Source organism: Chelonia mydas, chromosome 2 (genome assembly GCF_015237465.2).
Source record: "Chelonia mydas isolate rCheMyd1 chromosome 2, rCheMyd1.pri.v2, whole genome shotgun sequence".
NCBI classification, from domain to species: domain Eukaryota; kingdom Metazoa; phylum Chordata; order Testudines; family Cheloniidae; genus Chelonia; species Chelonia mydas.
In genome coordinates, this window is record NC_057850.1 from 179656563 (window position 1) to 179671072 (window position 14510).

General features: G+C 38.9%; 1 protein-coding gene across 50 annotated transcripts in view; it reads left to right on the top strand.

Annotated features, from left to right (window-relative positions):
* The window catches only part of CLASP2 (cytoplasmic linker associated protein 2), a 273178-nt gene that overhangs the window by 142970 nt on the left and 115698 nt on the right, over window positions 1–14510 (top strand). For 36 of the 50 annotated variants that reach the window (XM_043540698.1, XM_037890139.2, XM_037890148.2 and 33 more), the window contains 4 exons: window positions 418–585; window positions 4663–4718; window positions 6614–6787; window positions 13524–13547. In XM_043540698.1, coding sequence (XP_043396633.1) covers window positions 418–585; window positions 4663–4718; window positions 6614–6787; window positions 13524–13547 — 422 coding nt within the window. The remainder of the gene's footprint in view (window positions 1–417; window positions 586–4662; window positions 4719–6613; window positions 6788–13523; window positions 13548–14510) is intronic. The other 14 variants (XM_043540702.1, XM_043540703.1, XM_037890150.2 and 11 more) reach the window with 1 other exon arrangement.

The following is a 14510-nucleotide window of genomic DNA, read 5'->3' on the forward strand; positions in this document are numbered from 1 at the left end:
ACGACTAACTTCAAAGTGAAATATAGGCAATGACATTGTCACACCCAAGTTTCATCTAAATGTTAATACTCCCTTTTGATCTCTGAATCAATAGAAACTGTCTGTTTACATGGTTAACATTAGCAAGATATAAGTAAACACATTCAATTAGTATTACCTCTAATTCTCTAACAATACAGGTTTCCATTTCAAAGCTCTAGTCTATATAACATGAAATGGCCCTAGTTACCATTTACATACTTTTTAATGTGTTTCTAAAGGTTGAATTTGGGTCAATTAGCCTGATAGTTGTGTAACCCTTTCTAGCCTGAGTCACAGCTGGATTTTCATTTTTTCTTTGTAGTTTAAAAAAAAAAAATTAACAAACAAAAAACAAACCCTGTAACAATTCTACCTGGCTATTCTTTTGTTTTGTAGGACTTACCTGGGTCTTAGAAGTCACTTTCCTGGTGAAGCAGAGGCCCTGTACAATAACCTTGAGCCATCATATCAAAGAAGTCTCCAGACTTACTTGAAGAATTCTGGCAGTATAGCATCTCTCCCTCAGTCAGACAGGTCATCTTCAAGTTCACAGGAGAGTCTCAAGTAAGTGTCACTTAAATGATTCCCAGTCTGAAAGAATAAAAATTGTCTGGTTCTAATGTGCCTACACTTCATCTGAACAATGGAGTAGTGTGAGTTCCATGATGAACAAAAATGAGTTAATTTTATCTTCTCAATTACTGCTTCAGTTTTCTTTTTCAGCATTGTTCTAATTGCCAAAATGAAGTTGAAATTGGCACTTAGCTGAAATTGACACAGTACTGCTATCCTCAATAGGTACACCTTCTCTTCATTTAGAAGCCTCATTGGAAAAGGACTGGCCTTGCTTCATAAATAGAAGCTGCATGTGGTGATGGAAAGAGTAGTATGTGGCGGTTCTATCCTTCAAATTATGGAAGACATCCCGAACATATGAGGTTCTGTTCTTAGATCACATCTTCTCTAGGCTACAAAAGAAATCTGTGTGGAAAACAAATATACCACTTCAGTTCTCAGAACCAATCTGCTAATGGTGCCAAATTTTGGGAAACCGAAACTGTCAAGACCTTAGTCTAGATAAGTGATTTCCTAAATGAGTTAACTTGATTTCACTGATTTTGTTTGTGGCCAAAGGGGAGTAGAAAAAATGCCCACCCAAACACTGAAATGTTAATTTTTTGGCAGCAATGCTTTTGTCTGGTAGCCTTAAAAATTGAGTCCCTTCCCTTTATCTATGCCAAATTTTAGCTAGAATATGTCATTTGTAATTATCGAAACATTTTTAAATAGAAATTTATAGGAAATGGTGTTGGCAGCACTGTATCTTCAACAATGGATATGTACATTCACAGATGGTTTGCTTACCCTTTGCTTAAGCTAATGCATAATCACTACTAGGAACTTCATTAGTAATTCGTTCATGAAACTTGAAGGGTTGCATGTGGACTGAATATTGAATTATGGATAAGATAGAATCTTATCAAAGGACTTACCGTTCCTGGGTAGTAGCTTTACATCTGTGTTTTGGAAGCCATGTAGCTCCCAAACTATTTAAGGTAAATTGTGTAGGAATGTTGGGAGCTAGAGGAGGAAGTACGAATATTAAAAGCAGTTGAAATAAAAACAAATGAGTGATTTTTTTACCTTTTTACCCTGAAGTTACTACTCTGGCTTTTATTGTGATTGTTCACTTCCCTCTTCCCTACACTGAGCTTGAGAGTCTGCCAAATCAGTATGTCACCTTTTACCAGTATATGTGATTCTCTGTGATTTTCAACATTATTAACTTACAAGAATCTTAAATAAATATAAATCTTACAGATCCTTTGGGCCCAAGATTAATTGTACAGTATACCGTGGGCACTATTGTTCTATGAATAAGTGATATTACTTCTGCCAGCATCCTTACTAAAATAGCTTCGCAAGATTGTAAAGTAAATTTTTGATGTGAAATTTTGATCACCTACAAAAGGAGACTTTTAAAAGTTAGAAGGATTTTTAGTTTTAAATGTCACATTGCCCCCTGCCCGCCCGCGCCCCCCCCCCCCCATTTAGCCTCTACTATTAATGTTATAATTTTTTGTCATGGAAAAAAAGTCCTGTGTAGTTCATCCAGTAGCCAAAGGAGTTGAGAACTAAATATTTTCTTTTTTTCAGTTATCATGTCTGTTATTATAGAAGCTTTACAAAGCTTGGTAAATGGATTCCTTCAATCTTACAAGGAAACTGATTTAAATTAAATTAATTAGATCACTTCAGAAAGGGAAGATGTGCAACATACTAATCAAGCTACTCCGAGACCAGCACTTATCTAGTTTACCTTCCTGACTATGCTGTTTTAACTTTTATGATCGTGGCAGTTAGGGGTAGAATTGTGTGGGGAGTTGCGGAGAGTACTCTTCTAAGTTCTGCTCACAAAATAAGCTTCACCCATGTGAGTCACTTAAAAAAAAAAAAAAGACATTAAATTAGATTGTGCAAGTGTTCAAAATAAAATTGGGCCTCCTGACTAAACTCCACTGGGCTTCCTGAGCTTGGCTCCCGCTCACTGGGGCTGAATATGCCCATATGCTCTGCTTGGCTCCTTAAGTTTAGTTGGCTAAAATAAATGGCAGTATCTTCCAAACACCACCTAGCTGTGTCACAAAAATGAGATGTCACTTCCAGTAAATTGTGCAGATCTGCGATCTCCATTTCCTTTCTCACATGAGGAATGAAATAGTTAATTCTGACATTTAAATTATCACTGGACATCTGAATTATCTCCTGAATCAAATGCATGGGTCAATTCACAACCTTTCAGAGCTATTATTCCAGGCTCTGCGCACTTGCATAGAAATCTCTGCATCACTTAAATACTTGCATATTTGAGGTTTTCTTTGCAACCGAAACAGCTAAAGATTTTCTTATAAAAGCAATATAGCAACTTGACACAGGTGTCAGTACACCATACTGTCATGTACCAGCACAGTACAAGCCCTACCATACTGCCAGCCAACTTAAAGCTTAGGAGCTGTATATATTTGTCTTGAGTAATAGAATATTCATAGAATCATAGAATATCAGGGTTGGAAGGGACCTCAGGAGGTCATCTAGTCCAAAACCCTGCTCAAAGCAGACCAATCCCCAATTAAATCATCCCAGCCAGGGCTTTGTCAAGCCTGACCTGAAAAACTTCTAAGGAAGGAGATTCTACCACCTCCCTAGGTAACGCATTCCAGTGTTTCACCACCCTCCTAGTGAAAAAGTTTTTCCTAATATCCAACCTAAACCTCCCCCACTGCAACTTGAGACTATTACTCCTTGTCCTGTCATCTTCTACCACTGAGAATAGTCTAGAACTATCCTCTTTAGAACCACCTCTCAGGTAGTTGAAAGCAGCTATCAAATCCCCCCTCATTCTTCTCTTCTGCAGACTAAACAATCCCAGTTCCCTCAGCCTCTCCTCATAAGTCATGTGTTCCAGACCCCTAATCATGTTTGTTGCCCTTCGCTGGACTCTCTCCAATTTATCCACATCCTTCTTGTAGTGTGGGGCCCAAAACTGGACACAGTACTCCAGATGAGGCCTCACGAATGTCGAATAGAGGGGAACGATCACGTCCCTCGATCTGCTGGCTATGCCCCTACTTATACATCCCAAAATGCCATTGGCCTTCTTGGCAACAAGGGCACACTGTTGACTCATATCCAGCTTCTCGTCCACTGTCACCCCTAGGTCCTTTTCCGCAGAACTGCTGCCTAGCCATTCGGTCCCTAGTCTGTAGCGGTGCATTGGATTCTTCTGTTCTAAGTGAAGGACCCTGCACTTATCCTTGTTGAACCTCATCAGATTATTGTGTTGGTGTTTTTCTCCTCCAAGCTGTGTCCTAACATAGAAATGCCTATAGATGAATCAATGAACAAATATCCTGCCATCAGATGTCTCCTCATTTTGTTAGTGTTCTACTAGTCTCCTTTTGTCTTTTAGTCTCTCCTTTTCTCACTTGTGAAGCATATAGCCAGAACTGGAGGCTGAGCACTAATAAAGGGAGTGTTCCTTGCTCTTGAGAACAAGAGATCTGGTTTTTGGCTCCTTACTCTGTGCCTGTGTGTGTCAGGCAGAGGAGAGAGTTGACAATTAGTGATTGAGGGAGAGGAGTGGACCAGAAAATTTTGTTTGTGCAGTACTACTCACCAAGGCAGGATTGGAAGAAAATGTAGAACAAGAGTTGGAGCAGGGAGTAGGTTCAGAAGAGATTTTTTTTTTTAAAAGTGGGGTTTATGTGTGAGGAGGTGTGGAAAGCAAAGCAAGAGAAACCGAATCGAGCCACCTTCAGCACCCAACATATTTTCCTCAAGCTTCTGGATGGATCTTGATAGTTCTGTATGCCTGCAGTTTATATTAAAGGGTTTATATTATGTCTGCAGTCACCAAAGTATTAAATAATACTATAGCAAGGAATTAATTTTGTAATGTGCAAAAGCAGATGATGTATTAGGATGAGCATGCTTTATGGGTCGTTCTATATAGTATGTGTGTTACATGAAAACGCTCCAGAAAGTAGAAACAGAAAATGGAGGTAAAAAGATGAAGGACTGAAAAGTGTTTTCGTAATTTGCATTTCTTACTAATATAGTTATTGTTTGCTTTTCTTTCAGTCGTCCTTTATCTTCTAAATGGTCCACAGCCAGCCCAGCAAGTATAGCTGGCAGAGGTATGCTCTCATTGCTATACAATCCACACAAATAGACTTGTTTCTTATAAATTGACCATCTAGAAAGTTATGTTCCTATTTTAAATTAGACTTAGCCATAATTTAAGATTTTTTTTGTATTTTTCTGTTTATTCGGATACAGAATTGTATTATTATATGCATTGATACCAGTTCCACCTATAGTTTAGACTGCTATCATTTTTCATTGTAAGACTCTATTTTTTCTGTAATAGAAAAATGAACACATCAATTATCTATGTACCCAGCAAAAATAGACCCTTAGATACGTGGCTACCATTTATTCAATGCTTAAAGTATGTTTGCCTGCCAAAAAAATGCACACCTGCCAATTGTCTTAATATTAATGTTTGATAGACGTGCCTGATTTGATAAATATGAGCATTTGGTAGTTTCACTCAGTTTAATAAAGTTACCAGAAATATCACATCCTGGATTGTATAAGGAGGCTCACTCTGTAATAAGGTAACATTCTGTTAGTGAGATTTGAGGATTATATTGCTGCGTAATTTTTCTCTAAACAAAAAAAATAAACTCACTGTTGTAATTATCTGTTTGTTTCTGATATTTACATGACCGTGATTTGTAAACCTGTTAAACTTTCTAAATAAATAAATAGATTTAAAAAAAAACAACCCCCCACCCATATTAGGTTGAAACTGTAAAGTTCAAAGGGTGGTTAAATGCAAGAATTTAAGTTACCTGTGCTACCTTAATTTACCATCTTCTGTGTATGCATTGATAAGAATCTTTATACTATTCTTTTATACAGGACCACTGCGTCATTCAGTGAGCAAGATGGACCTGATCAGGGAATGAGTCAGGGTTGTGTAGTGAATGAGACTGTTGTTGTCTGTAGGACTTTTGCTTAATCTATTGCAGAAATTGGAAGAGTGTTTTGAGTGAGGCAGGAGACTACAAGAAGAGAAAGGATGGTCTCATAGGCAAGGTAGTTGAATTGTGCCCTGGAAAATCAAATTCTATCCCTGTTTCTGTCACAGAGATCCTATTTGATGCTGTCTAAGTCACTTAAACCACACTTTTTTACGGGTGGCCATTAATTCTGTTTCTCATTTTCTGGATGCCAAACTTGAGACCCAGTGGTCTGATTTGCAGAAATGCTGAACACTCACAGCCATAACTGAAGTGAACTAAAGCTGTGCTGTGAATATATAAAGTGCTAGAAAAATGCTAAGTACTCTTAAAAATCTAGTCCTAGTTGCATCAAGTTGCACATTTTAAATCAGTGGACAAATTTGTCCTTATCTCTTTGCCTCAGTTCTTCAGTTGGAAACTGGAGATGATAATATCACCTAATCTCACAGATAATGTGAAGATAAATTAATGTTTATAAAGCACTTGGATACTATGATGAATGGACCACAAAACTGCTTATGTGGAAATTAGTGCTTTTGTACTTCGTGCACAGGGCAGGAAGATGGAATGGTGTGTATTAAATAAGGCCTGTGACAATGCATTGAATGAGGAAGATAAAATAAGTGAATGATCCCCCTTCCGTGAGCACTGTCTATTCTATGCACTGAATAAGGCAGGGGTCCTACTGGAAAAAATAGTATGTGATTCTGTAATTAAAGATTATATCGTAATACAGGCACACAGAGGGGCCGAATTAAGGGTGCACAGGCAACCACAATTCTGTCATTTTAGTACCTTTTGTGGGCTTGATTTTGCAACCTTAGCCTTCTCTTAATATAGTTACTTTTTATATTATTTAGGATTGTATTGAATGTATTGAATCAAGTTAACCTTATGGTTTATAAGACCATATAGTGGATAGAGATGGAAAATCTTAACCAAACTTTTGATAATAAGTGGGCTTAATTTAGATTTAATTTTACCATCTTTACCCTTTTTAGTTTCAGGAAGTAGCAGCAAGACTGCTCCAAGTCCAGGAACACTGCAGAGGTCCCGCAGTGACATTGATGTTAATGCTGCTGCAGGTGCAAAGGCACGCCATGCTGCTGGACAGCCAACAGGAGCTGGGCGCTTGTCTGCTGCTGGTCTACCTCCTGGATCCTATGCTTCACTAGGTGAGAGATTCTGTTTTACTGTAAACTATTTCTTGGAGTTCATAGAAAGCAAATGGTAATGAAAAAATACTTCCGTTATTGGAAAGTACTGTGTATGGATATTTGGTGCACTCATAATAGTAGTACCTAGGCACCAAGTGCTTGAATTAAGAGGCATCAATATTGTCTGACTAGGAGTTATTGTCTTGGCTCCATTTTTTGATTAAACTGGGTTTCTATGGATGATTTTAAGAGAGAGCTAATTTTGAGGCATGGAGGTGTTCTTGATGCTTTAGAGCAGTGTTTCCCAAACTTGGGACGCCACTTGTACAGGGAAAGCCCCTGGCACGTCGGGCTGGTTTGTTTACCTGCCACGTCCGCAAGTTTGGCAGATCGCGGCTCCCACTGGCCGTGATTCGCTGCAGCAGGCCAATGAGGGCTGCAGGAAGCGGTGCGGGCCGAGGGACATACTGGCCACCACTTCCTGCAGCCCCCATTGGCCTGGAGCAGCGAACCACAGCCAGTGGGAGCCGCGATCGGCTGAACCTGCTGACACGGCAAGTAAACAAACTGGCCGGCCTGCCAGGGGCTTTCCCTGAACAAACAGTGTCCCAAGTCTGGGAAACACTGCTTTAGAGCTTCCATTATTGAAGAAGAAGGTCAGTGCAAAGAGCGTTTTCATTATGCTCTTAAAGTATATGAGACACTCTCATTCTGATCTCCAGCGGCAGATAAATGGACTGCAAAAGCTTTCAGTAGAAGGGAGCAGTCATGGTTTCTGTCAAATTTTAGAGGCAATATATGAATCACTGTTAGAAATCTCAAATTCCCATTTTATTTTAAAAAAAAAAATCTAAAATACTTTTGTAACTAAGGCATGGTGAAATGTTTCAAGCTGTATTCCATATTTTTCACTGTTCTATACAATTGTGTACAGTGTTGGTTTGGAAGAGTTGGTTTTCCAGCACTTCTGTGTATATTTTCACCTAAGTTGCATTTTTGTCAATGAGTAACACTACTTCTGTTTGTTAGACGTAAGAAGTGCTACCATGATATCTGTCTGAGGAGAGGTCTATCACTGATAGCACTTCTGGTGTTGGATGCTAGAAGTATTGCGAACTCCAAACATGAACTCTGAGTCATAATCTGTCCATGATCTGCTCCTGGATGCAACAACAACACATTCTTCTTCAGGGCTCAAGGCAAGGCCGAGATTTAGCCTTACTCTACAAGCATTGTGGGAGGGAAGAGAAAAGGAAAGAGGCATGGTAGAGACAGAAGAAAGAAAAAGAAAAGGTCAAATTAAAATAGTGTTGGAGGAAGAGATACAGAAGAATGACGTTATCCTGCCCATGATAAAGTGAAAGGATTACTTTGGTCTTCTGCGAAATTAAACAGAAAAAATAAATTTTTTGGTTAGAACAGTGTTGTGCTTTCAGAACATATAAAGGACTACATATTTCATTTCCAACACCTCCTAGATAGGAGTTTAAAAGAACACACAAATTTTCAAGAGGGTAAATACTGGCAGTTGTATGCAGGGGAATGAATAGGAGGAGGATTTACTCGTGTTGTTAGTTTCATAGCTATTCTTTTAGTGGATGCATTCGGGATCCGTTCCAACATATTCTTTAAATCTTGCTTTGATTAGCTGGAAAGTATTGTCTCGCTGGCAACTGTCATTTGGAGTCTTTTTAAAAAACAAACCAACCTATCCCTTTGTGACATACCTGGGGCACATTCCAGACTAATGAGTAGCTGTGTTACCCTCTAACCTGGGATGCCCTTTACAATGGTTTGCTGCTGTAGCCTCCAGCTTAGAGACTGCTCACAATCAGCCTCCAGCATGTAAGTCACTCCCAGCTATATCTGTCTGTCTACTGCAGCCAGTCAGCCACACCTTGGCTCTTACCAGCCTGGGTTATACTGCAGGGTTTCCCGAACACACTCCTAGTCTTAGATTTCCCCCCAGGAATGTATGCCCTGTACTGCCCAGTCTTCTCCTGGACCATACACATTATATAAAGTCCATTATTTCTTTAATAGAAATAATATGCACACAACCTGCCACCCCAAATGGAATTTCCCAGACACTTCATTTTAAACACATTGGATTAGATAAAAAAAAAAACAACCCCACAAGTTTATTAAGTACAAAGAGAGAGATTTTAAGTGAGTACAAGTAATGAAGCATAAAAGTCAGAAATGTTTACAAGAAAAATAAGATAAAATGCAATTGGTGCCTAACTTAACAAACTATGTTAAATTCAAAGCCAAGTTTTCTCACCACATGCCTTCAGCAGTCTCACTGACCAAACTTCTTAGGTCAGCACCCCTTCTCCCAGTGTCCAACAAATGCTTCTTTTGTCACTTCTGGTGCTGTGAATGTGATGGGCAGAGAGAGAAAGAGGGGTGCCTGGGAGTGTTTGTCCCTCCTTTTTGGAGTTGCTCTTCCCCTCTTGAAAACCATTTTCCGCTGGGTAACAAGAGACAAAAGACTATGGGGAAGCATTTCAGTTTCCTTTGTTTCACTTCCTGCTTGATGGCTCTGTTTACTGCGTAAATGAAAATGAAGTAGAGACACGTTCCTTTGTTTGAGACAGACCTGTTTGCCAGCCTTAGTTTGGAACATTTTAATAACACCACACAGTGGAATCTTATAACTTCACATGCAGTGTTGCCACAAACATTTTATGACAATAGTGACCACCAAATTGAGTTTTCAAATGATACTTCACAAGGCGTACATTCTACAAAATTATTACAATAGTGTGTAGGGTGTTGGACACGGGTACATTCTGTCACACCTTCTTAGATTAAAATGGAAAAATGAACATTGAGATGTATGTTTGGTGGAAGAATTCCGATAATACTGTTCGTGACATTGGTCTAGGGGGTTAAAGGTAAAACAGAATATGAATGTACATTAGTCCAAATGGAATAGCTATTATTTTGTCTTATTCTCTTTCTCTGAATGATTAGTGTTAACTAGTAATGCAAATTAGAAAGCGTTCTTATAATCAAGAAATAATTGTAAAAAGATTGTTTCAGCCCTTTCTTTGTGTTCTGGTAGTGCCAAACAATAGATTCAATTAATAGAGAAAACTTACACAAGAAATAGAATTTAAAATTCTACATATTTTTATTTTTGTCTGTGGTATCACATTCTTATTTATGGTGTGTCTGAATCTGCGTAGTATCGTAATAGCACTAATAGGCTGAGGTATTTGAGTTTATTATGGTATCCTTATACTTTTAAAAATATAGTGTTTATAAACTGAAAATGTAACAGTCTTAGAATTGTGAAGGAAAGAAGGGATGAGGGGAGAGTAAGAAAAATGTACCACATACTGCAAAATATTTTTTCTTTATTGTTCTCAGCATATAATTACGATTATACATTTTTTTATTTTCCTTGTCACATGTGGGTTCCTTGTAAATAGGTCTTAAACTGTGTTCAGAATAGCTGGCAGCTTCTCATAGAGAGAATATTAAATGCATAACTGCCAACTATACTGATGTGAAGGAAAGATAAGAATAATAATGAGAGGCCAGTATGGCTCCATCAGGAGCTCTTTAATGACTTGAAAACTAAAAGGAATCCTTCAATAAATGGATTTGTCAAGAACAAATCATGCCAAACCAATGTAATTTCCTTGTTTGACAGGGTTACCGGTGTAGCTGATAAGCAGGAAGTAGTAGACAAGATCTTGATTTTAGTAAGGCTTTTGATACAGTCCCACATGATGATCTCATAAGCAAACTAGGGAAATGTGATCTAGATGAGGGTGGGTGCACAGGCTGGTTAATAAACCATATTCAAAATATAGTTCTCAATGGTTCTCAGTCAAATTGGGGAGGACGTATCTAGTGGTGTCCCGCAGGGATAGTCCTGCATCTGGTCCTATTCAATATTTTCACTAATGACCATGATAATGTAGTGGAGTGTGTGCTTATAGAATTTGCAGGTGACACAAGGCTGGGAGGGGTTGCAAGCACTTTGAAGGAAAGGATTAGAATTCAAAGTAACCTTGACAAATTAGAGAGTTGGCCTAAAATCAGCAAGATGAAATTCAGTAAAGACAAGTGCTGAGTACTACACTTGAGAGCTCTGGGATCCTCCCAGACCACAGGGTCCAGCCTGAGCCTGACCGTCCACATAGCAGTTAAATAGGTCCGCATCCTAAGCTCCATGAGCCTGAGTTGGCTAGCATGGTCCAGCCCTGGGTGTCTAGTTGCTGTGTAGATGTACCATATAAGGGTAGTTAAACCCTGGAATTAGGTTTCTAAGGGTGGTTGTGGAAGCCGTGCCTTTGGAGGTTTTTAAGAACAGGTTCGTCAGACAACTGTCAGGGATGGTCTAGGTTTACTTAGGCCTTCCTCAGTGCAGGGGATGAATTTGATAACCTCTCAAAGTCCCCTTTTCTATGTTTCTGTAAAATATTAAGAGAATACTGTCTACTTTTTATGTTTTAAATTTATTTCATCGTACTTTTTTTTTTTTTTTTTTTTTACAATAACCTCTTAAAATAAAATGTTTTTCAAGAAATTACCATTTCTGGGTCTATGCTTGCAGCATGACTGATAAGAATTTCTGAAGATTTAGAATTCTAAAACTTAGTAAACTACTGCAACAGTGGGTGGTATGTGCCTGCCCCTTCTAAAGATGTGTGACCTGGGATGCATATATTTGCTGGCTGTGGATTCACCGTAGGATCTGCCTTGCAGGAAGGTGCTCCAGAGTCTCAGCTCTTGAAAATAAATAAATAATCTAGTACTCTTAGTTAAGAAGATACCTTTGAAAATATGAACTGAGTGTAAACCGAAGCAATGTAGCATGCCAGAATGTGCTGGCAGCATGAAACAGTACTGCGTAAACTGTCCCTTTCATCTCAGTGGGGTGGTTGAAACCTAAAATGACTGTTTAAATGGGCAAATTTGTTAATTATTTCATTGCTGAGCATCTTACCAGAAATGTCCTACAAATGTGCTTATCCTGCTTCCAGTTTGGTTTCCATATCTTTCCATGTGGAGAGTTTAATATGAAAATAAATACCAGGGCCACTGTACTGATAGTGTTATTCGTGTACATATTTAATTATTTAATTAGAATCTTTTTTTTAAATTTAAAGTAGCTGTAGAAATCAGGACCAACTTATCGGAGCACACAGGTCTCTACTTACCTCTACCTGTCATTGCTTGTTGATGATTGATGAAAAAGGATCTCCCCTGTGCTGTTACTGTATTAGAACATATGTTTGTTTTTGTAGCTATAGAATCAGGAAGACATTCTCTGCCAGACTTTAGCCATTTTGAGGTTAGTTCTGCTTTGAGGCCTGAAATTACTAGCATCCTTATAAGCAACATTCAGCGGATTATACATATCTCACTAGTACAGGGGTTCTCACAACAAATTTTTTGGCAGCCTCTGAGTGCAGCCACCAACTCTGGTTGGTGGACGGTCTGACAATTTTTTTCCTAAAATACTTAAGTAACTTCAGGAAAAACAAATAAATATGCATATTTATGTGTCCAAATCATTGTAATTGATTGTTGTAGGGTTTTTTGTAGACTCAATAGTAAAAATAATTTACAGTTATAATTTGGTGCCCCTGGCCCCCCGCTGCCTTCCTGGCCCCATTGCTTCCCCCCCTCCCGTATTGCCTTGGGCTCCCTTCCATGGTCTCAGACCCCAGGCTCACCCCATTTTTTGCCTCTGGACCACAGCGCCGGGTAAGGCCGGCCCTGCAGAAGCCCAGAGCCAGAGCCCCATGGGTGGAGTCGGGGGTGGGCTGAAGCTCCAAGCCCACAGGCAGAGCCCTGCTACTGTGGGGAGGCTGAAACCCAAACCCTGAAGTTGGTGGGAGGGGGGGCGCTGAAGCCCACCTCAGGAGGCCTGCAGCTGAAGCCCCCACCAGAGTCCTGCAGCTGCAGCCAGGTGAGGGGGGACTATAGCCTGTCGCCCGAGCCTCTGGCTGAACCGGGGGGGGAGGCTGAAGCCCACCCCTGAGCGCTTCAGGGCGGGGCCACTGCTTTTCCCCCTCCCCCATCTCTTCACAAGAGGCTGTTGTGGTCGCAGGAAAAAAACTCTGGTGGCTGCATGCAGCCATAGTGGCCACATTTGAGAAACACTGCACTAGTAAGTATTGTAGTGGTACTCAGCCTTTATTTTGCTTATATTATACTCAAAATCTGGGTGCTCCTTTTTTGCAATACACCACACTCCATGCCAAATGAGTAGAAAAATCTTTAATTGCTTTTAAGCTGTATGTACTAGTCAACCTTCCTTTTTTTCTGTCTTTACTGTGCTGGCCTGTTTTTTCTTAAATTTCTACTGCCTCCCCTTCTGAGGTTTCAAGTTAAGTGGCAGAATTTCAGAAGTGGGGTCATTGTGGTTCAGTAACACTATAAATGTATGTAAATTTGAATTGTCATTGACGGTTGAGCACCAAGCAATTGATCTATCCTGAAAAAGTTCATAACCTTTGCTTCCAGAGTTTGCTCAAATCTAGATAATGCAAATAGGTTCCACATCTTTTTGAGGGGGTCTTGTACCCTATCTTATATTTTTGCATACATTAGGTTGGGAACCACTGACTTTTCTAGAGTTTACACACATGAATTAGATCTACAGATGTTTGCAGTGTTTACTGTTAATATAGTTTCTTTAATGAATGTTTTATGACTCTCTGTTATGAAAGTCTTCATTCTAACACACTAAGTTTTCCCTGTTTCTTTGCCTGCTCTTTCAACAAAGAGGATACTTCTGACAAGATGGATGGTAAGAACTTGTTTTGTCTGCCCTCTTCTAATCCTATTAAAACATTTTTGGAAATTGCATTTAATGTAAAGTTCTTGATGTTTGTACTGCACAGCTCTATTGATTAATATGCAAAATGTCTTCATTAACCCCTCTGTACACTAATTTTAGTCTTAAAGTGGTTGTCTTTCGTATTATTACTGTATTTGTCAATATATCTTGACATTATGGATGTCAGGTGTCCAGCTTTAAAAGAAACTTCGTTTATCTTAAATCTGATGTTATTTCTGTAATGACCAATCATTGTGAATAGAAGCTTTTGTCCTTCTTTATTTAGATGCTGACTTTACCAGCTAGGGTACCATCAACTTGAAAACTTAATCTTTAAAGTTTTGTATATGGTACTGTGAAAAGTTTGTGTATTTGGCAGTACCTTGTGTTTCAGAGGTTCAGGGGTTTCACGATTTCTCCTGTATTGTCAGTCAGTTTCTTTTTTGTGAAGAAGACCTTTATAAACATCAATAAGGGAGCAGAAAATTATTGTAAAATATTTTAGATCTTTTAAAAATCAGATGTATTATGTAAAGAGTGCTCTGTCCGTACCTATATTTTAAAATAGTCAAATTAGGAGACGTTTAACAAGACACTGTCAACTTTAATTAAATTAATTCTTTTTAAAGATAATTATTGCTAAGTAGGCCTACATTCATGGATTACATAGCCTCCAGCATGTTTAACAGAATGTTTTAAAGGTTTATAGACTTTCCCTCAAATTGCATTTTAGTATTTATTTGTTCTAGCTATGTATTAAACCGTCTTTAGCTAGTTGTCCGCTATATCTCCTGTCATAATTGAAAAGGCCTTCTGAGAAGCAGAATTCTTCTAGCAATTGTTACTATGCTACAGCTAGATGCTTCCAATAAATAGTTAGAACTAGTGCTTCATCTGCTTCCTGCCTTGCCATAATAGCTGAGTTTGATATTT